Source organism: Colletotrichum chrysophilum, assembly GCF_026319265.1.
Source record: "Colletotrichum chrysophilum strain AFK26 chromosome Unknown scaffold_117, whole genome shotgun sequence".
In the NCBI taxonomy this organism is placed as follows: Eukaryota; Fungi; Ascomycota; class Sordariomycetes; order Glomerellales; family Glomerellaceae; genus Colletotrichum; species Colletotrichum chrysophilum.
The window spans coordinates 1-23,404 of record NW_026517404.1 but is presented as its reverse complement, the minus strand read 5'-3'; the positions used below and the strand labels follow the sequence as shown (position 1 = coordinate 23,404).

The window sequence follows — 23,404 nt, the reverse complement described above, 5'->3', positions numbered from 1 at the left end:
ACGGGCCGAAGAGGGAGGAGACCTGGCAGCGGTTGTAGATGTGCTTCATACTTGATGTGTCTCTTCTTGCGAGCTTCGAGCGTTGGAAAGGAGAATAATGGAGACATTGATCAGACCACTGGCCCCATATGGCGTCCGTCAAGTCACGTCGGCGTTGTGCTCGCTCGGCGCGTTTGCGCGGGTGTGGATGTGGTCGATGACCCATAGAAGCGTAGCGCAAGGCTAAGCAAGGACGGATGATGTGTGTGTGTGTGTGTGTGTGTGTGTGAGTGAGAGAGGCGTCGACGAGGCTTTCAAGTGTCGGGGCTTGGTGGCCAGCCGTGATTGGGCAAATTGCGGCATGAAGTCAGTCGCACAAGGCGCGGATTGGGTCTGTGACTCGTGAGGTCGTGAGGCGTCGCGAGGCACCCGAACTGAGCGATGCCGAGCCGGGTTCGAGCTTGGTGGCTGCGTGCCGGTGCCATACCAGGCTCGGAGCTTGGTGGCCACGCCCTCGGGATTAGCTGCAGGGCTAATTTCCTCAAACGGGCACACACGGGCCGCATGATGAGCAGTAGGGCGCCGGGTTTGCTCGTGTTTGTGCAGCCCGTCCCGTCGTTGAAACATCCGCACTGGCAGGCTCCTTCTCTCCCTGGGCTAATAAGGGGGCGTGGAAAGGTGCCTCCTCTGCTAGTGTGGTGTGCGCGCGTGTGTGTGTGTGTGTGTGTGTGTGTGATGCAAGTGAAGGAGAAGGGCCAATGCTTGGGTTTAAGGGATTGACTTTTTGGCGTTGCCGCTGCGGGTGCCGGCCCTGCTTATGCTGCATGAAGCCATCCATGGAGAGAGGAGAAGGAGATGCGCTCGCTTCTGGTACCTAACCGTACTGGAGGTAAGAGAGGCGGACCGGTGAAAGACACACACATGGGAACTAGCTGCCCAGCATGGGGGAGGCGGAGACGGAGACGGAGACGGAGGCAGAGACCGAGAAGGGGGTGCCAAAGTCTCAGAATCAGATGTCGGCGTCGGTGTCGGTGTCAGTGTCGGCCGCGTGGTAGGTACTGTGATGATTGTCCATGATGACGGATGGTTGATAATGATGATGATGATGATGATGATGATGATGGATGCATCGTGAGTGAGCAGCGTGTGATTGATTGTGCGGATGGGTGATGGACGTTTCGGGGACCAAAAAGCAAGCAAACGAGTCGTCGCCGTTGCTGTTGGGGTTCCATCAGATCCATCCTCCGGCGCGAGCAATCAAGGTCAAACGTTGCAGAAGCCGGCTCCAACGCAGCAGTCATGGTCTCGGCAAGGGGATCATCATCAAAAGATCATTTGATGTGCTGACAGCGGTTGGTCCGATCTCAGTGCACACAAGCTTGTCGCGGCACCAACAACTGCAGCTAAACCGCTTGTGTGCGCCGCCAATCCACATTCTCATCAAACTTGGCATCTCTGGTTGAGTACTCTCAGACCTACCTACTTTACCCCCATTCTGATTCAAGCGGAAGTCCACGCTGCATCTGCGCGTCGCTCTCCTGCGCCCCCCTTTTCTGCTTCATCGTCTTTTTTCGTTGTTGCTCCGCCGAAGTCGCCCGCGTGATGGCCAGGTTGTCTGACACCCTGCCCCCTCCCCCCGCTCCCCTTGGCCCGAGGTCCTGGGCAGGAGGAGGCTCTTGTCAAATGGGGCTGAATCGACGACCTTGGCCCTGACCTTAGTAGAGCCACTTATCACGACAGGATGGAGTGTCGCCAACCAGGTTGTCGGAAGAGAGACGCCTTTGAGCTACCTCGGTAAGGACTAGTCTGGCACCAGCAGGACGAGAACGTCAAAGAATATCACTGTATCCGTTCAACGGAGCGAAACCGAGCAGGGGATTGTTTGTTCGGGGCTTGTGGCGGTGGGCGGCCAGCCAGAGATCCAGGACTTTGCAACGAACGAACGGGTGAGCAAGCCACGACGGCCATGTGGGTGTGGGGGATTTTCATAGCGGATGTGTATTATCGCTACCAACGTTTTCGTCTTGTACCTAGCGCGGCCACAAATTGGCTTTTCTGGGATCTTAACATGAGGTACCTAAGGTAGGTAGCTTGGGCACAGGCAACCTAGCATACCTAAGATATCGGTAAGATGCCGACGATAGACGCAGGCCGAAGCCTAAAGGAAGCTCCTCTAGCTTGGGATGGCGTACCGGCTTACGGATGGCGGTCCGTTCTTTGGCTGTCCATCTATCAAATGGCTCACAAAGGCAACGACTTTGAAACATGCTGAGATGGACATGACGACGGGAGTGCAGTGGTCGTCGTGTCCTTCGTCTGAAGAGGCGAGCGTGGCCAGGGCTGCAGGTCTTCCGAATGGATGGAACATTGCCGCCATCTGGCCCTCCTATCAGCTTCCCGTTCCTGCGCCTATGCCAGTGCCTGTGCCTGAGCCAATGCCTGCCTAGGTACCTTACCTTACTCTGCACGTAAACCTACCACGACCGGGGCGACTGGGGTCTCCGTCCGTACCTTACCTACAGTAGACCTCTGTAAGGCAAGGTAAGGTAAGGTAGTGTAAGGTACCGCATCTCACAGTACCGTTCGGATCCGATGACCTGGCTGGGAATTGCAGCCGGCCAAGCGTGATATCCGCATCGTATCTGTAAGGTCCTTTTCCAGTAAGGTCCCGACATCTTTGTTCCGATACCTTAGCCTCAGTTGACTGGTGACCTTATTCGCACCTTGACTCTAGAGTATTTACCGTATTTCTCCTATTCGCTGCACCCCAATCCGGAAGGCGTCTTGCCAACCAACATAACAAAAAGCAACCACCAACTGTTGTATTGCCTAAACGAACAACAAAGAAGCAACAAGCATTGAATGATCGCTGCCTATAATTAGGACGGCCGCTCTGATGCGAGCTCAGCTTCCAGCGCAGTGCAGCTCAACTCAAGTAAACTCAACTCACACATGCCATGCCACGCCGTCTCAACCATGCATTTGCACCTGCACATGCAAAGCCAATTACCCGGCGGTTCTTGCTCGGCGTTGTTTGCACCATGGTGTTGCCACTGCTCGTCTGTGCATCACTCGTGCATCACTCGATGCTTTCAACTTCCTCGGCCCCCCCTATACGGCCCCGGGGGAGCTTAGCTCAACGTGAGACTTAGGCAAATCATCATGTCCTACCCATCTTTAGCTGGAGGAGGCGGGGCCGATACGTGCGTACGCAAGATGCGCAACATGCACGTACATGATGCTTACCTTACTCCGCATCTTTGCGCTGCGTTGACCGGTCCCGAGATGCCGTCGTATCAGTCCGTGGACGCTGGACCGTGGATCGCAAACCGCTGACCGTGCTGAGCGTCGCTGGCCATGCAAGGCAGATGTCGTCGAATACCTATGACGCCCAACCTGCATGCGCCAGGGTTCAGATGCTTGCACTTTACACCAGCACCTGACAGGCGGAAGCACGACTACATGGTACCTGACTGCACTGGCACTGCGCAAGCATACATGCGGTAAGACGTCGATTGTGGCATGTCCATAGCTTACGGACGGACCAACAGGATAAACTGACGATCATCGAGGCCCTTGAGGCCCCAGGGGCCCGCAAAGGGCGGTTCAAAAGTGCTGCTCTTCTACGGATACCAATGGATCAGCTCGGCGACGACACTAGCGTGCCAACGACGGTGCGGATCGTGCTTGAGCAGCTCCATTTGCGATTGTGATTGTCACGGCATGACATGACACAAGAGGGCGGAGGCGACGTTATCAGGGTAGCCCCAAAGAGGCAAAGAGGAGGGTTCAGGGCTCCAGCGGCTGCAGTTTGCGGTTAGGCCAGAGTCAACTCGAGATTCAGATTGATACGGATGAGTGATCACGAAGTTGGAAAATCGGACAGAGGTCTGTTCTGTTCTGCGGCTTGTCACACTGATTCTAATTCGAGACTGATTGGCTTGTTGGCACGTTTGACTCGACAGGTTGGGGGTTTCTTATCCTCTAGCTTCCAGATTCCACATCGCCTTTGGTGGCCGTGCTCAAGTTTTGATGCGTGCTTCATATAGAGTGGCCCCCATGGCTGCTGAATTTTTTAATTTTTTTTTTTTTTAAGTTGGTTACTCGGGCAAGCAGACTACTCCATGGAGGGAAGATGGCTGAGAGGGTGGAAGTTGCAAGTCCAAAAAAAAGACGAGACGAAGCGATGGCGGCAGCCGGCCCTAGAAGGCGGCGTCAACAGGACCCGTCGATGCCGACCCTCACGCCTTCGCCGAAGTCACGATCTGACGCCCTTGTGCGTCGTCTGCGTTCGCGCCAAGAGAAAACCTTGGAGACGCGCGCCGCTAGCCAAGTATCATCGTGCGTCCGATGTAAGTCACCTTGGCACAATGGATGCATGTTTAGTGGATCGGACCAGAGTCTGGCATATTTGACGTGATATGAAGCAGAACTTGTGCTGTGCAAGAAGGACACCAGACGTATGAAATAAACGAACCCTTGCAGCACTCGCCCCGACTCGCGAGTTTACTTATGATGAGAGGGGGGGATATGGAGCCCCACGCAACCACGGTCACGGTATCGGTAAGGGTAGGTCGGGTTTGCCTTGGGAAATTTAATCGGAGAATGACAAGCAGCATCGACGCCGGTTACTGAGGAAGAAAGGACCCTTATTACAGTACGGGCGGAGCCATTGATACCTACGTGAGGATCAATAGGAAGTACGGATACAGCCAGCTGGCAAGAGGCCACGGATCAGAGAAGAATGTGAACAAGAAGCAGAGGCCATAGAGAGTGTGAGAGGATGGGGGCACAAGAAGAAGCCTAGGGTGGGGGGAAGAAAAAAAAAAGGAAGGGCCGTGCTGTGCCCACTTGTCTGTGCCTTGACCAATCAACGGACAGCTTCCCGCTAATTGTTGCCCCTCATCCTTCCTATTCTCGCCCCATCACGTTATTAAAGCTGGCCAAAACCGGTAATAGACCCCTGCAGTAGCCCCCTTGTAGCTTGGTGTATGGAATAGCTCCCCAGGCAAATCAGTTCAAGGGCTCCGAAAACCACCAGGAGTCCCCTGTAATGTCCCCTGCAACGAGCTCTGGCCCTCCACGAACACCATTGGATTGCACCCGTCAGCTAGGCTACAGTGGCAGTGCAGCTATATGGGACGCTTTGGGGGCTGTCACTGTGCTGGACTGAACGCATAGGTGCTGTAAGGTTGACAAAGCGAGGCAAGGTGCTCTGTGGCCGTTGGAATGACGCACTGAGGTGGATGGCGATGGCGATGGCGATGGTGGTGGTGGTGGTGTCGTCGTCGTTGTCGTCGTCGTTGTCGTCGTCGGGGGTTCCTGGCAGTGTTTCTTTCTATTCATGTTTCGAAACGCTGGGTCGCCCGTGGCGTGTCGGTGAACGGTCCTGAATTTGTTTCAGGTGATGTCTCGGCCAATCACAACGAGGCAGTCATGAACCAGTGAGCAGTTTCCCCAAGAGTCTTTTGATTCTGCCTTTTTACTTGAAGCCGTAGTAAGATATTGCAAACCAGGAATCGACGGGTTCTCTTCAACTTCTCGTATGGCTGCGCTGTAGAGATGGGCTGCGCCTCGTGCCTTGAGCTGGCTGTGAGCCTGCACCGTTGCTATGTCGAGCGGGTCTCGTTCGGCAAACGGAACAAACGAGAAGGCCTGCCATCTTATCACCAACCGCACCGCATGGCTTGAAAAAAGTGAAAGATGGGAGGACCCTCAAACCGATGTTGACCTTAGCTGGTGCTAGCGCCGTGGTGCACGCTCCCTCTGTGCTCCCCCTCTCGGCTTAGCTCCGAAAAAGAAGCGGGGGTTGTGGTAAGGTACCTTGCCTAGGTAAGCTATCTCTCGCATCAGTCGGTCAGTTGAAATGATTGTGAATTTGAACAAGAGGTCTGAAGCGTGTACGGATACTATGGTATGTGTGAGTGTGCCACGCGCTGTTCCCGCACGTTTCCCTCCCCCTCTTCCCTTCGACACTTTCCTATTTTCACTCTCGCTTGCTTTCGCTTGCTTCCTAGCGCCTCCCTCTGGCGTGGCTGCCGGCGCACTACCTAGTACGTATAGCGAACGGGATATTGTACATAAGGCAAGGTTCACAGCTGCTAAACGGGTCCAGTTGATGTGATGTTGCCTATCCGTGCCTGATGCTCTGCTGGTTTTGTACGACTTTATACGTGCTGTGCTATGCTTGCTATGCTTTGGTTGTGTGTGTGTATTTTCGCATGCTTCATTGGTTCCCCAAGCCAAGGTATTATTCAACCAAGCAAGCATCCAGTCAATCAATCAATCAGTCAAGCACCAGCCCCCCATCCGCGATTGATTGGACCCGGGCGTGGAGTGTGCGGTCATTGTCTAGTATAGCTGCCCGCCCATTGTTTCCTTCCCGTCGCCTTTTCTCTCGCTCCCGTCCGTTCCCGTAGGTAAGGTAGGTACGCAGTAGGTGTACTCGTTCGGCGTTTCTCCCACTGCAGTCCATCCCATCCCATCGCACCCGCGTCTCATCCCATCATCCACTTGACTTGTCCCATCTCATCACATCACTCACACCCGCCCGCCCGCTCGCGCGCGCGCACCCACACTTTACCAGTATCTGCATCTGCATCTTGCCTTGAACCTTCTACCCACACCCACGTCTACGCTCACGCCGACGCTTCCAACCACTGTACTTTAGGTTGCGAAGCTGGGTGAGCTGCGCTGCTCCAACTGCCCCAACTGCCCCAACTGCCATTTGCCCTCGTACCTAGACTGTACCCCTGATCCCAGCGAGGCTGAAGCTTCTAAACCATTGACCCTTCTGCTTCGTTACCCGTCTTTTTCCCTTTTTTTTTTTTTTTTTCCCCTTCTCCTCCCCTTGACTCTGTGCTCTTCCCCTTCCCCCATCTGATTTTTTCTTTCTTTTTGGCTTCTGCCAGCCTTCGCCGCATCGATGGTTCGTTTGTTCATCCCATTGAAGCCGCTTGAGCTTAACTAAACGCCTCCTGCCACGCCCCTCCCCCCCTCGGTCGGTCGGCGCACAAGTACGAATAATTCCATGGTGCCTTGATTGACGTCCCATCCCATCTCTCATCCCAGCTCCCGGAAAAACCGAGCTGTCCCGAATTGGGACCAAGTGCGAAAAGAAGGGCTCGTCTCAACAGCCGCATCCCACGCATACGCATCCACTGCCGCTGCCGCTGCCGCCACGCTACTTTACTTTACTTTACTTTACTCTACTCTACCCGCGACCTTGCCTCGCGATTCCTTGATATTTTCAAATCCATCGGCAGCCAAATCGCCCAAGATAGCTCCTTGTGGTCTGTTCCCACGGACGCGGAGCGTACCACTCGTGAGAAGATCGTCTCCCGTAACCGAACGATGACGCGCTGAGAGGTTCGTTTCATCGCGGGATCGTCCCTGCTCCTTGCTCCTGTTGCTTTCAAACACGCCCCCCCCCCCCCCCCCCCCGGTTCCCCATGCTTCCCGTTTGCCGTTTGCATTTCCCACAGGCCATCCACAGCTCTCTCTCGCTCTCTCCGTCTCTCTGTCTGTCCAGCAGGCAGGTTGTCGGATACGTAGGATACCCTTCTTTACCTTTTCCCACCCCCTCATGCCGTTGTGCAGCGTTCCAACCAGGCACATCTCCCAGAAGAGTGAAACACCCCTCGTCTGCATGCTAGCGATATCCTTACGCGTGACTGGAGGGGAATTACGGACACAGAGTACAGGACCGAGGGACGCGCAAGAAACGAGAAACGGCCAGCAGGCCCGGCCGGAGAAGACGAGGAGAAAGAAGAAAAAAATCTTCTAGCCCGATCTTTCTGGGGATCGCTGAACGGCTTCCTTGCTTGCCCGTCCAGGTCCCCGTCCAGGTCCAGGTCCAGGTCAAGGGCTACGCTGCGGACCTGCTCTGCTGTTGGCTGACCGCTAAGATATCCAATCCCGTACGGATACGCAGTAGGTGTTCGTCCCGTAGGTACTGAGGTAAGGTACAGTAAGCACTGTTGCTCCTGCCATTGCCACTTGCCTCTGCGTGTGCGTGTGCAGCATCGTTCGTCTCTTTTTCGCCAGATCCCAGACCCTCGCACCCCAGGCAGGCAGGCAGGCCCTTGCCCGGGCTCAAATGGCAGGGGTGGGAGATCACCTCCCTCCTGGCTCCTGTCTCCCCCAAACATCGGACGGAATTGACAAGTGCAATATCTGTCGGCCTGCATATGCAGCAGCAGCCGCTTCACAGACATACGGTAGGGGGGGAAGGGGACCGCACATGCACATACGCACATGCTGTACACATACATACAATTATTACCTGCCTACCTATCCGTACCTATCTATCTACCTACGGATACCCAGCACACACACACATACACCCCTGTCACCGTCTCTCTCTCTCTCTCTTTCTCTCTCTCTCTCTCCCCCCCTTTTTTTCTCTCTTTCTTTCCCACTCCTCTTCTCGCCCGCCATCACTCTCCGCCCGGGCCTTTCCCATCTACATTAGCTGTCCTCCTCTGCCCCCTCCTTTCTGTACAAAATACCTCGCCTACCTTGTCTTGCCCCTACCCTACCTACCCAAGGCCTTGTACCATACGTTACCTTACCTGCCCGCCCTGCTCCTCCTCCGAAATCTGCCCAACGTCTCGACGTCGGCCGGGAACGAGAAGCGCGCTAACAAGTCGTTTGTGCAGGGATCCATCGGACACTGCTGTAAGGCCCCTACCCTCCCATCTCAGACCTCGTCGCGCCTCCTAGCCTCCAACCTAGTCTTCTAGTCCCTAGTCGTTCCCTCTCCACGCTAGGTTCCTGACTAACTTTGCCCAAGCTTCCGCTGGCTTTGATTCAAAGCACACGCTCGCTTCCCACTGAGTACTCGACTACCAACACCTCACACCTCACACACCTCCTCCCATACCATACACCGTACACCACACGCCACCGCCAGTCTGTTTCCATCTTAACCTGGCCTCGCTCCGCTCCACACCGCACCTACCTCTCTGCCTCTTTACTTCTACCTCTTCTTCTATCTACGACTACCTCACACCCGACCCGACCTTTACTTCCCGTCGCCCTTAATACCATCCAAACCCTCCACGCTCGTTTCCCATTATATCTACGCTCGCGACGCCTTCGAGCCGACACCCGTTTCCCATCCACTTGATTTCGTCTTGTCGACCCGCGACTCAACGTTCTGCTTGTACGATATCTTTTCTGTTGATTCCGTCGCCAGTACACACCTCCGATCAGCCCTTGCGGCACATCGTCCGATCATCTGTCGCCTACTTCGTTCATCAGCTCATATCATTCAACACACTGTCGCTACCTCGACGCGCCCTGACCCAACCAAGAAAAAGCCAACACCAACGCCAATTCGTCTTCGCCGAGTGAAAGGGGAAAGTGGATAACGCTCAGATGGATCATCCTATGCAAGATGCCCCAGCCGACGTGCTGGCCGATGCCCGACGGACGCTTGAGGCCTTGAAGAATTCGGGGCTTTCGCGCGATCTTTTGATGCAAATGTGGGAGGCCGATGATAGGGCAGCACAGCAGCAACAACAGCAGCAGCAACAGCAACAGCAGATGGTTCCCCAACAAGATGCCCCTATGGAAGACGCTTCCACACGAGGTTTGATTCTATTGCCTCTCCAAACCTGGAGAAGAGATCATCCGACTAACTTCCTTCCTGTGTCCCCAGCGATTTGCCATGGCCAAATTGGTCACCGACCGCGCATCTCGGTTTCATCGACGAGTTCAGGATCCTCTGGGCACGCCAGCATTTGGTCAATGGGCTCCGCCAATTCGAACGCTACTATCGCTACCAATTACTCTCAGTCTTCTCAAAGCCCTTCAACATGCCAGCAATCCGCACCCCAGGCTGTTCCTGGCGGCCTTCCTCAAGTAGCGAGCGCCCAGACGGGATGGGGTCCCGGCCGATTCAACTTCTACTGGTGCACATCCTGCGAAACAAGGTTCAAGCGCAAGTACGACTGGAAGCGTCATGAGGAGGAGTTCCACGAGCGTTGGAAGAAATACCCATGCCCTGAGCCTGGCTGCAATAGGAGCTTCTGGGGAGCCAACACCTTCAATCAACACCACAAGGCGTCTCATGGCTGCAAGACATGCCCCCACTCCGAAAAGGTTGTCAAGTATCTGAAGAGGAGAAAGTACTGGGCTTGTGGCTTCTGTTCCGCCCTTCATCCCTCACGTGAACGCCACGTCGAGCACGTTGCGAGACATTTTGAGTCGGGAAAGACAAAGTCCGACTGGATGCATTCCAGAGTTATCTACGGCCTTCTTCATCAGCCATTGATTCACGAGGCTTGGAAGGACATCCTCATGTCAAAGGCGAACGAATTCAATGGACGCCAACCCAACTTCAGCTGGAACCCCACACAGACTGGCCGTGCTCAAGGCTTTATGGAGAACGAAAGTCCCGGCCAACTTCAGGATCTGCTCGAGTTCTTTTCTGGTTCCAGCTCTGAGGCGGAATCGATTGTCTCAATCGCGTACAAGCTTGCGGACCTTGTCTTCCTCCCCGTGCCGGCATCGCCGCCTATGCAATACTCGCAATGCTACGCCCCTGCTCCTACTGCTATGCCTCAGCAATACCCTCCTCAGCCCTTGCTGCCGCCTCCTTCGATACCCTCGCAGACCCTGCCGACGCAATCTCCTCAGCCCCCGGTCTTGTCGTCGCAAGACTCCTCACCGGGGCCTTTTATGGATCACATGAGAGCGCAGTCGATGATGCCGGCGCCGTTGTTCCACACCCCTCAGCAGCGCACTACACCAGAGCCTCTTCACCGGGCGTCACTCGACAGAGAGCTGCCGCCACCACCTCAAGAGGCACAGCCCATGAACTTTCAGTATATCCCTGACGGTATCGTGTTTGAGGACTGGGAGAGCTTCTCCAGCACAGTTGTCGACGAAAACGCACCAGCACCAACGCCGATGCCAACAGAATGGCCGCTGGTGCCTGTACAATATTACAACGCCCCTGTGGGGCCATGATCACATTCATTCCCGCGAAACAGAAAAAAGTCATTTCCTTTGTACAATGTCACATGAGTTGTTGCTAGCGAGTCCGCCGGCCGATCAATATAGTATATAATGGTAATCACCTTGTGGGAGAGACCAGTCTCGAAAGTTTTTTGGGTTCATCAATTTCTTTGGGCCGTGGACAAGGGCAAAAAGGGCGGACACGGCATAGGATAGGAATACGAATGGCTATGGGTCGGCCAAAAAGAGGCGGAGGCGCTCACGAGAGAGGTGTGTTCCATTATGGTTGATGGTCAAATGTCAAAATGTGATCGATAGATTAAAGCCAAAACATCGTTCCATCGCCTTACCACTTTTGTGCGTACTAGGTACTTCTCAGTGATAGGGGCGCTTCTTCAAAATTAACTGTCTGGCACAATGCAGAAAGAGGGCTCAGCGACGCGACAAAGCGAATAACTAGGATAAGCCGGCTACTGCAGCTATCCTCGACGGGGCTCCAACGGTTCCTTGGATTGGAGCAATAATACATCGCGAACGGATACCTGCCTCGCCTACATATCGCATCAAACACAGGTCGAGGTTTTGCTATGTCGCTTAGAGCGACGCGCGAAGATGTGGGCTCTGTGCCAAACCATGAGAAATGGGCCCCCGGTCCTTCTCGAAATGCGCGGCGTCTGGCTTGCATGTCCTCTGCGGTTGCACAACCTGCACGACCTGCAAGAACTAAACAAAAGCTGGTTCGTGAACAACAAGTCAGACAGGGGGGGGGGGGTTCGGAAAGCAGCACGGCGCCAGGTAGGCATATACAGGTCGGTGGACGTTGTCACATCATCAAAAGTCTACTTAAGATGCCACATCCCCGTCTACAAGCCAGATGTTCTCATGTGTTCAGGCTGAGCCCTTTCGTCTTCTAGGACGACTTCATCTCCGGCCAGCCCCTGCCTTGACTCTTTACGCGTGCGAGGTCCTCCAGCCTACCTTCCTACCGGCTCATTCAGCCACACACGAAGGCATCATTCTGTGCCCAAAATACTGCGGACCACGGCGCACCGTGGAATCAAGCCTGGGGTGTGTGTTTCCTTTATGAGCCCATCGATTTGGTGGCGGAGTGGACGCTGAGAACATCGGCCCGAATATTTTGTTGCGGGTTCTTTCTCCTCCTTCAACGGGCAGTTTGCTCATCACTGTGATAGCGACATGCCTCAAACAGTGGCACAGGATTCCGTTACGGCAGATTCTGTGTATCGAGATCGACTTGACACTAGTGCTGCCCCGATGACCTCTCGGAACTCCTATTCGCTCACTCGATGGTTGGGACAAGACGATGCTGAAGAGCCCTGGTGTCCTTACAGATTCGGTTGGAATGCCGAGAGGTTGGGTTTCCCGGCTACAAGACAGTGAAGTCGCGAGGCAGCTGTCATAGCGCATGGTGCAGCTTCTCCGTAGCTGAAGTGGCGACTTCGCTTCCGTCATGTTCACTCGTCGGCATTGGATACATGATTCCCCTTTTTTTTCTGGTGCTAAAGAGCAGTTGACAACGGCGCTTGACTACTTGGATTCGGCGTTTTCAAGTTGAATCAATAGACAAGACTTGAGCCTCAAATGTAATAACAATTGAACTGTGATTATAAGATCAATCAATACGTTGCTTGTCCGAGTAGCTACACTCAGACGAAGTGCTTCAAATATTTTACCCAGACACAGGACTTTTTGGTAAATAGCGTAGAATATGTCTAACAGAGTTGCAAATGTCTTCTCACCATAGTAAATACAACTGTGATGATAGTTCTCCAACATTAGTAGGGGCACCAAGCGCATGCATTCGGGCATCATGGGTATCTCCGACGCAACGTCAAGCGGTGGGTGTGTTGGTGTGGTGACTCTTCCAGCTCAGTAGATATACCTGAAGCCAGCTGCTCTCTTCTCTTGGGTCAAATCGACGGCCATCTTCTCCCCTCCCTCTGCCGCGGCCGCCGCCTCCAACTCCGCTTTCTCTAGCTTTGTGTTTTCCCATTTGTGCAAGTATCGAAGCACCAGTGCAAGTAAACCAACCATCAGACAGAGAACAGCATTAGTACTGCCTCCCGGAACATATTGCGGACCTGTGCTGCTCGGGTACTAGAACAAGTCAGCTCCTTAATATGGATTGGTCATTCATATTGACAGCACGAACCATATAACTACCATAGATAGTGGCGGTGTTTCCTATGAGCAACGTGAGCTTCATCCCAATCGCATGCGGAGAGCTACTAACCTATCATGTTCGCGATGGCGATGCAAGCTGATCGCTTGACGAGCGGTCGAGGGAATGAGTTGGCGACCCACGATACAATGATTTGGTCTGCATCTGGCGTGAGTAGGTTATTCTATCTTTAAGCAATGTGCTGATGGAGCTCACATGCGGAAATAGCGCCCATGGGCATGAGAAACATGGCAAAGTAACGGACTCCAACAACACTCGATCCAGTCGCTATGGCGTTTCCAACTCCAGATAGAAGAGTGAGGCAGAATATGTGAAGTGATCTGTCTCTTGTTTTTGACGAAGAGTAGGTTACGCAGACGGAAATGAGGAAAGTAGCAGCCTATGAGACGATGAGCATGTGGTCAAATGGCATGCGGTAGATTCCCGGTGGCTGCATCGTCGACTCACCCAGCAAGGAGCAGTTAGCCAGAGGGTGTTGATCTTGCCGTAGCCCAAGGTACCGACAATCGTTGGAAAGAAGTATTGAAAAGTCTGGGTGACCAGAGATAGGTGCTGCATCAGAATAAATATGTAGAGGCGGTAGTCGCGTACGGCCATCTTTACACCTCCCCACATGCTCTGTTCGTGATAGGTGTCGGCTTCTTGGATGTCTTCGATGAGGCGCCAGGCGGCATAGGCGCGTTCTTCTTCGGACAGCCACTTGGTCGTGTGAGGATAGTCCGGGAGGATCCACATGGCCACTAGGGCAAAAGCAATGGCTACTACACCCTCCTGTTTAAGATGACGGTCAATTTCTACCGCCAAAAAGATCGAGTGGGAGAGCCTTACAATGATGAACAACCATCTCCAACCCGCGTGTCCCAAATCTCCTTCCAAATTGCCTAGAATAGCTGCACCAAGCAGTCCACCAAACCTGAAAAGCGTCAGCTAGCTTCGATCATAGAATGACATATCGGTTTGCATACATGTTTGCCAGTGCGTTGCCAGCATAAAGATATGCAATTCTACGGGTGAGCTCGGCGCGGGTGTACCATGAACTCATGAGAAACACGGCACCTGGAAGGACAAGTCAGCTACGAGTTACTGAAGATCACCAGGTACCGAACTGACCGGGAAAGAATGGGGCCTCGACAAATCCGAGAAACTATTGACGCGTCAGTTGCGACGTCGGCGAAACCCTACCGGCTGCCGTTCTGGTATGAGGCTGGCAATGCGAAAGTCAGGTAGGCTTACAAAACGAATCACCACGAGGTGCGTAAAGGTCTTCGCCCCAGCATTACAGGTCGATACAACACCCCAAAGACAGCATGATGATGCGAGATAGAAAGACGGGCGCACTCGGGTGAGAAGCAGGTTTGATGGTAGCTGCATCAGTAAATAACCGACGAAGAAGATGGAGGTTGCCAGGTTGAAATCGGTCCCGGACATGCCCAAGTCCGCTTCCAGGGTGCCTTGCCGAGCTTGGGCGAGATTGGATCGATCGAGGAAATTGAGTAGATACACTGTTTTCGTAGTTAGCCATGAACATTGAACATGTTTGGAAGCTTTTCTTCGTACTCATAACTAACGTGGGCATGAGCCTCCTGTCAACTTTGACTAGCAATTTTTTGTCATAGTCTTTGTGCCAGGCCTCATCCTGACTCATAAAATGTTGCGCCCATTCTTCTGGAGTCGGATTCGAAGCCGAGGGCTTCAACGCGTTGGGCGCCGGGTTCTCATCCTGCTCAATACTGGCCTTCTTTGCATCCATGACTTGCGTGTTTTCGGTTGCACTAGTGACAAGAAAAAGCAGAACACCAAGAGGCGAAGATCGATGACACAGGAATGCGCCCTAGGTAGTGTGGCTCAGTGTCTCTTCTTGTACGCGGGAAGATTCCCTTACCCCGTGGGGGGGTTGGTGAGGGGAAATCGTGGGGATGAGGGGAATGAACCTGGCTCTCAAGTTCGGTAGATGGCCGGCCGAGGTGACGTTCGTTGTTGCTCGCCGGACTTCTCGCCGATTTCCTTGCATGCGGGGACTGGTGGTTTGTGACGCCGCGTTTACCACACATGGGCCGATGATCACTGGCTTGTACTGGCCCAATGCACATGGTAAGTGTCAGTGCAATCCGTAGAAGCCGGGGTTGGTGTGTCTGAGAGCCAAACGATTGGTGGCGATGCAGCCAAGGGCTAATGTCACCGTGCGTGGGAAGCAGACACGCATAGTGCTCTCTCTATACAAGCATGCGACCCGCTTCGTTTTTGCCATCTGAATCCCTGGAGAGACCGCAAGCTGGGGATAATGGGGGGAGGACTCAAGGCGGAGCTGTCGCTTCAGTAGAAGCTGTAATTCGTAAGATGAGATAGACCGTTGCTAACGTTTACGGAGACCAAGGAAAAGAAAGTGGCCAAGACAACTGGTGTGTGATGATCATGACAAGCGAAGCACTTCCTTCAGCATTTCCCCTGGACTGATCTCTCGACCCTTGGACTGACCTTTCGAAGCGTTCAACAATGAGTGGCATTCTGGCTTTCAGTGTGAGATTACCGTTGTAAAATGGTTCTCAAGTCTTTCTGGGCCTGATATTAATACCCGTTGTTTGGCATTCCTTGCGGCGCAAAATTACAAACATCCAGATCAATGTTGTCACATCGTGGTGAGACCCGTACAGATACCGACAGAGGCAACGAGTCTTCATCAACGCAGGATGGAACGGAATTGTTGGCCCTCTCGTGGGACGCCTGATCCGTCGCAGTTGCTACTGAATCGAAGACTGTGACTCTGAACACATCCCCGACCATTCGGACTGCTTGGAGGTTCCATAGCTACCATGCAGCGGTTAATCTCGATCCAATGTCCATGAATCGGATGGCATGGAGAAAGGGGACCATTGTGTCACTGCTGGTTGTGCGAAGGGAAACTCAAATCTTTGCATCAAGAACTGGGGAGTGAAGCGGGCGGTAGATCGTGACGAGCACGATGCAAGTACTGAAGACCATCCTGATGGAGGTGGTAGTGGGTTCACACCTCGTTCCCATCCCGATAAGCTCCTTGTAACATCAAAAGGTCGTAGAGTTTCACGGGAAGGAGGAAAAATGAATTCCAGTGCCGCCCAGTCATACGGAATTCTAATATCGTTTCGTCTCGGGTATTATGACACATCTTAGTCCTTCGAAACCTGCGCCCCAAAGAAAAGAACACGCCTACCGAGTATTTAAGCGCTAGGGGATGCCATACCCTCTACTACGTAACCCTTGAAGTCCCGGGCCGGCACGCGCTTGTCGAAGAGAATGTCCAGCTCTTCGTACGTACGGCCCATGGTCTCAGGAATTCGAAACCATGCCCAGCAAAAGCACAAAGCCGCCAGACCTCCAAAAAAGAACCCGAGCTTCCCCTGCATGTTTAACTCGTCGGGGTTGATCTAGCGTGTATCCAAGTCAGCGCCCTAGATTAGAGGCTGATGGGGTAAGAAATGCTCACCATGTACGGGATCGCCACCGTCATAATGATACCCAGAACACCCTGAGCTGCGGTTGCAAGAGCAATAGTCTTGGATCGCACTCTTGTTGCGGAGGCCTCGGATATGAGCACAAAACAGACCGGTCCGACTGAGAGATCATATGCAAAATTCCATATCAACATGAGGGATGACTCTGCCCACATCACACCGGAGGGTCGGCCTGGAACGCAGTCGAGAATGCCAATTATGAGTTGTAGGACAACCAAGGCAGCCAATCCCGTGATGTAGATAGTCCTGCGACCATAGTGGATGAGGAAGTACCATGAGATTACTGTGCCGACAAATCCAACAGCTGTCGTGGATGGTGTTAATGCAGAATCTGCAAGTCACCAAGATAAGGTCGACTCACCAAGAAACCCAATGGCCATATCAAATGCTTTGTCAGTAGGCAATCCAGCCTGCTGAAAGAAGTATGTGCCATAGTTAATGAGATAGATGCCACTGAGGACCTGGGTGCAGTAGGCGCCAACAGAGATCTCTGTTCGTCTTAAATTCACTCCTTTGAGACAGTCCCAATATGTGCTTCCGGCCTCAAGCTCCTGCTCGAGTTTGTCGGTCTCTACAATGAACGCCAATGTTGCGGCGACGTTTACTTTGTTAGATGCCAAGTGTCTGAGACTTCTCTCTGCCTCGTCCAGTCTCTCTTTTCGTACCAGCCACCACGGGCTTTCCGGTACAAAGAGTAGGCCAGGGAGGATGACTAGGATCCAGAACCACTGGAGTGCAAAAGGCAGAGAATATGCCCAATGAGTCTCAAGCTTGGAGGTGCCAGCTGTTACGCCGTTTGCCAGAAGTTGACCGGCAACGAAACAAAGATTGACGTAAGATGTCAGATGACCACGTAGCGCAGTGGGACAAACCTCTGAGGCATAGGCCGGGGCAATGACAACATACATGCCCAGGACCAAACCACCAAGAAGCTCCCCCACAAGCAGAACGGGAAGTGAGCGGGCAAAGAATTGAATGAAGACAATCGCCGCGGTCAAAACGACACAGGCAGAAAAGGTCAGCTTTCGACCAAACCAGTCCATGGGATACGCCGCGAAGAGAGCACCGACAACTTGACCAACAGGGTTGCCCATGGAAAGCCCAGTTTGCCATGCGGCACCTAGAATGTACGTTAGCAACGGTGGGGGTACATCTGCCGGAAACCATCTGCCGGCGTACTGATAATATACTTAAGGGCGTTAGCTGGCGTGGCAATTTTCATGTTGGTGGGCAGATCAGGTAGCTTACAGAACCTTCGTACTCATAGCCAAAGTCTCGTTGAAACTGAGGCGTGGCGTAGAGATTTCCCAGCAGCTGAGGGTCGAAGGCGAGCATGATGACACCAAGAGACACGAAGGCTGACCATCCAATGGCAGCCGGGTAGAGCTTGACAGCTTCGGAGAAAGTTAGGTTATGCTCCAGACGAATGGCCTCAGCCAGTTCGGCATCAGCGGCGCCTGGCTTCGAGCCCGAGCCTGAGACGAAGGTCTCAGCATCTTTGGATGCCATTGCGGTATCGAGGTTGTGGGATGAATGACCAGGCCGTGAAAGAAGCGGTTGAATCTCATCGTCGGCCGACGCCGCTGCCTGGCAATGCGGGGGAGACATGTTCGTCTTATTTGCATCAACCGAGCTGTCGACGCCGGGTCAGGTCCGGCCAAATGTAGAGATCACTGGTATCAATAACCCCCTCATCTCCGGCAAACGCCGAAAACGCCGGTGCGTGCTCCGAGTGGCTGGCTGCTATCGTTGCAGGAGTTGGAATGCAGGGTGAAGGCGTCGATATGGCTAGGGAGATAGATGAAACCCCCGGTCAACAGGGTAGGTGGTGTGGTGAAGATAGACAGTCGGGGGGCAGCACATGTCCAAAGCCTCCAATCCGGGGTAAAGCTCCAATACCTTAACAGGGGGAACGTATCTCTCGGCGATCAGACCACAATGCCGTGTTCCGCTTATCAGCGGAGGCGCCCACAGGGCGCTAGGCCGCTGTGGGATATTGGAGAAGCCGACAGGTTGGGTCTGTCGGTGGCGATTGGCTAGGTAAGGCACGCAGGAGCTTGATTCAACGTGCGCACTCCAGTGTCTTGTCGCGGTACATTAACAAGCATCTCAGTACTCGAATAACTAAGGGTATTGATTCTAGACCTCTAGACCCAAATCGCCTGCGTCGCCTTTCAACTCCATATTCATAAATACTTCTTACCGCTTTGCCTGTGCTCTCCGCCGAGGTCAGGAGAGAACCTTTATTTCCAAGCGCCTCTGGTTTGAGGAGGCTTGAGACAACCTATCATTTTTCTTCGGTCACTCCAATCTCATAGCCAATCAACACTTCCGTGCTTGTGCCCTCCCAACCACGGGTCCCAGCGGCCGTCAACATAAAGCGGCAGGTCCGATCGATGTATAGAGACGAGATGACACCAGCCCTTGGAGGTCCGGGGATAATCAAGAAGGGAACAGTCGAGTGCTTGAATGCCCTCGTGTCTCTAAGATCATATAAGCGAAGAATATCATGAGACGCACTAGGTCAAGTTAGCTTAACCGCCGCCTGCAACAGCCTTGTAAGTCAACAACACTTACCAGACCAAATGCCGTCCGTTTGGCATCATCCTCACAGCGCTCACAGCTCCACTACCAGCTGGAAACTTCAGGGATCGCTCTGGCGCCCAACCGCTTCTGGCCTTGTGTATGCTGTATTCCTCCACTGTTCCATTACGCCTGCCAGCGTATATCCAGTTACCATCAGGGCTCCAGCATGCTCCCATGCACCAAGGAGGAACACTGCGCTGATTACCTATCCTTGCCACGGGATCCTGAACCCGCCGGTCCCACAGTCGGATTGGACCATCTATTGCTGCAGAGAAGAAGACGGTGTCGGCAGATTGAGTGGGATCCATAGGTGGAGGTGGCGGATCTGATGCAAAGACCATGGAAGGTGATCCCGGAGCGGGTTCTGATAGCTGCGCGTCAATTGCTGCTGCGTCATCCAGGCTTGACGTACCAGCCTGTGCAGCAATATCATTCGTGACATCTTGCGTCGGTTGTCCGTCCAATGCATTAGTGTCAGCACCTTGGGAAGCGGCGTGATGCCTCGACGCCTCCGGGCTGCCTGTGCCTGACGGCTGGACTGCAGGGGCAGATGTTGCATCAGTACTGAAGGCAATGGTCATGTCGATATCGGCGGAATGATCCATGCCTCCGTCCTGGCCTGAGCCGTCATGCAGCGGCGGCATGCCCATGTCGCCCATGGCCCTCGAGAACTCATCATCATCATCCGCCCCGTAGTTCCCGCCGACATTTTCGCCGAATAACGACCCAGTATCACTGCCGCCAAAAAGCGACTCATGCGCTGGAGACGCCTGTCCCTCATCGGCTTCACCAGATACAGCGGGTGCCTGACTATCTACACCGTTTACGCTGCCACCAGTTATGTTCTTTTTTGCGGGTTTTCCGTTATTCGAGCTGAAAGTTGTGTCGAGCTTAATGTCATCTTCCATCGCGTCCGCTGGAATCGGCGCTCCATTGACCGGTCGTAGTTCGATGGCAGATATCTGACCTCCACTGCCATCGAAAGTACGCTTCACAGTCCCGACATTCAGATCCCAGTCGAAAATGTTTTTGTCCCAACTGCCACTGAGCACACTCTTCTCGTCCTGCGCTAGTGACAAAACGCTCACAGCATTAGTGTGTTGTTGAAGACACGTTATGCGCTTTCCCTCATCATGGCGTACACTCTGGAGGTTAATGCCACCAGATTCAAGTCCAGACAAGAGCCACAATGCTTGGGAGTGTACGGCCAACGAGTAGACTGGGGATAGAACATGTTCTTCGTTGCCTCTCGGATTTGGGGGCCCAGGCTCTTCATTCTCCCAGTATGACATCAAAATCCCCGCCTTGACGACACTATCGACAAAAGGGTGTCTTTGCGCCACTGTGAGAAGTTGTTTGCCGTTTATAGTACCCGGTCCATCGTATTTGCGAATGTACCCGTCGGATCCCCCAGTCATCCAGTATCGAAGATCGGGGGTGATGGCTATAGCATTGATGCTCGTCGCCTGAGGGGCAGCCATGGTAGGAACGATATCGTAGAGTCTGGCATTGACTGCTTCGGGTCGGACACTGGGGAAAAGACTCGAGTACGAGGGCTGTGGTGATTTGCCTTTTCCCTCTGGCGATGCTCGAGCACCGGCTGAGTTGGCCCTAGATGCTTGTCTTGGGTCCCCTGTTGCTCCGTCATCGCCTTTGTCGTGCGCATCGTCGGCCGTTTCTTCCCTATCGCCCTCTTCCTGGTCGTCTTCGTTATCCTCCTCCTCGGGTTCCATGTCACCCTCGGCGTCGTCTACATCTTCCATGACCTCATCTTGGTCGTTCTCGGAGCTCGCGTTGGAATCTGATGCGCCAAGGCAAGTTAGGGCAGTAGCGGGTAGCGAGGAATACATAGAGACTTACCTCTGTCATCCTCATCCATGTTGCAAGATTGGTGGGCGATGTCAGCCTACGAAACCGAGTCCTGGGCGGGGGGGGGGGGAAGGCTTGCAGCGTGGCATGCAGGATCGATCGCGACGTTAGCTTGCTTGCGCGCTGGGCAATGATCGGTGATGGTTTGCGGAGTCCGGAGTTTCAGCAACAACAATAGAACAGCTGAAAGCGCCTTGGTATGGCAGGGTTGTCTGGCTGTGCGTGGCGGCAAATGGTGAGGTAGTGGCGGTACGATTGAGGTTGTTCGGGGTTGTTCAATGGAATCGTCGCGAAAGCGTGAATCGCGACGTGCCCTTACCTAAAGGTACCTAGGTAGTAGGTAGGTTGGAGCAAAGCAAGCTCGCCCGGCAGACCTTACACTCCGTTGCGTTGACAGCATCCACCCCCCCTTTTTGCCGAAATTATGCACACATAATCCCTATATATATATAAAATTTTACCTAATACTATATAGATATTTATAGTATAGTTATTAACCTATTCTAATAGCTTTAATTAATCTATTTCTATTAAATCTTATCATCTAAAGGTATTATAATACCTCCTAAATATTATTATATAGCTTAGTAGGTAGATAATAACCTTTTTAGGTATTATCTATTACTTATTACTAATAGTATATAGAAGTAATAATATATATAATAACTAATATAAGATACTACTTTAATACTTTACTTTATTATTAATTAAAATTATTATATTTACTAAAAGAGCTTATTAAGTTATTATTATTAAGGAGACTACTAAAGAAGTTATTATTATTAAAGTTAAACCTAAGATTAATAGTTTAATAGTAGTTAAGTTTATATTATAAAAAAGTATAACTATACTTATAGCCTCTCTATTATTGTAAAAAACTTTAAAAATATCTTTTTACTAAAAAGTAATAATAATATAGAAGAAGTAAAAAAAAGATTTACTATATGTAATTCAGCTCTGAAGTACTCTATTTTTATTAATACTACTATTTTAATTAGATTTAACTTTAGTTAACTTAACTTTTTATTAAACTATTTAATTTATAGATAATATATTTATAACTTTTTATTATAATACTAGTAATATATTTATATTATTTTATAATATATTTCAAGAAGAAGATAATATAAGTGATAAAAAACTAACTCTACTATAAATTTAAGTTATTTATAGCTTAATATTTAAAAGTAATAGTTTATTTATTTTTAATTTCATTATCAAGAGTATTATATATAATAAATTTAGTTTTATTATTATATTAAATATAAATAATAAAAATAAAAAAGTAAATAATAATACTCCATTTAAAATAGACATAGCTTACTTATATATTTTAAAAAAGGCTAATATTACTATTATTATTACTTAGAGGAAGCTTATTAATATATTTAAACTAATATTTATCTTTATTTAAATCTATTTATTTACTAGAGAAGTTATTTAGCTAAATATTCTATAAGTTAATATTATCCTCTCTCTTAAATAAGTTAAAAAGAGGAGTAAAATCTACTTTACTATTAAGTAGTAATATAATATTATATTAATCTCTAGTAGTATAGTAATTAATATATAAAAAAATTTAAAAAGTAATTAAATAAGTATTTTAGCTAATATATAAAAAGTAATTAATTATAAATTTAATAATCTTATAAATATTAAGTATTAAAAAGAGGATATATATAGATAGCTTCTTTATATATACATCTACTTAAAGTATTAGAAATATAAGAATAGTTTAAGTAATAAGAAGTTTAATTAATATTATATATTAAGCTAAAAGTATTATAAAATTAAATCTTACTACATAGATAAATAAATGAAAGCTTTTATAATTAAATAAGTTAGCATTAATAATATAGACCTACTTAAAGAACTATTTAGTAAAATTCTTTATAATTAATTTATAGAGGATTAGAAATACTAAAATAAGAAAAATAAGAATATTATTAAAGTTAATAATTAAGAGATAATAGTAATAATAGAAGAGAAAGCTAAAAATTTTATACTTCTATTATTAAAGTTAAGATCTAACTTAATTAATATTAATAGTAATACTATTATTAATATATATAGTAGTATAAAGATATTAAATTATTATTTTTCATATCCTAACTTATATATATAGCTATTACTATTAATATTATTACCACTAATATATTAGCTATTTATAAATGGGAATTGATACACGGGCATCACGAATTGATACACGGGCATCACTCTTATCCGGGCATCACTTTTAAGCCCATCTATTGGCCCAAATAAAATCAGGCCCACCACTACTTCTCGCCCAAGGCGGTGAGCGGTCGCTTCCTAA

The 23,404-nt window shown here is 50.8% G+C and overlaps 4 protein-coding genes across 4 annotated transcripts; 1 reads left to right on the top strand and 3 right to left on the bottom strand.

The window, feature by feature from the left end:
* Positions 1-9,360: 9,360 nt before the first annotated feature.
* COL26b_010648 (uncharacterized protein) lies at positions 9,361-10,956 on the top strand (the record flags this gene model as incomplete). Its single annotated transcript, XM_053183341.1, has 2 exons — positions 9,361-9,574; positions 9,704-10,956. 2 exons carry the CDS (start codon positions 9,361-9,363, stop codon positions 10,954-10,956), a joined length of 1,467 nt encoding a protein of 488 aa, XP_053032695.1.
* Positions 10,957-13,316: 2,360 nt separating this feature from the next.
* COL26b_010647 (uncharacterized protein) lies at positions 13,317-14,897 on the bottom strand (the record flags this gene model as incomplete). Its single annotated transcript, XM_053183340.1, has 4 exons — positions 13,317-13,526; positions 13,595-13,887; positions 14,530-14,649; positions 14,705-14,897. The coding sequence occupies 4 exons, from the start codon at positions 14,895-14,897 to the stop codon at positions 13,317-13,319; spliced, it is 816 nt and encodes a 271-aa protein (XP_053032694.1).
* A 1,444-nt stretch (positions 14,898-16,341) lies between these two features.
* Positions 16,342-18,144, bottom strand: COL26b_010646 (uncharacterized protein; the record flags this gene model as incomplete). The annotated part of the gene is made up of 4 exons (XM_053183339.1): positions 16,342-16,548; positions 16,608-16,939; positions 16,997-17,755; positions 17,889-18,144. 4 exons carry the CDS (start codon positions 18,142-18,144, stop codon positions 16,342-16,344), a joined length of 1,554 nt encoding a protein of 517 aa, XP_053032693.1.
* A 778-nt stretch (positions 18,145-18,922) lies between these two features.
* Positions 18,923-21,100, bottom strand: COL26b_010645 (uncharacterized protein; the record flags this gene model as incomplete). The annotated part of the gene is made up of 3 exons (XM_053183338.1): positions 18,923-19,154; positions 19,213-21,022; positions 21,082-21,100. 3 exons carry the CDS (start codon positions 21,098-21,100, stop codon positions 18,923-18,925), a joined length of 2,061 nt encoding a protein of 686 aa, XP_053032692.1.
* Positions 21,101-23,404: the final 2,304 nt, after the last annotated feature.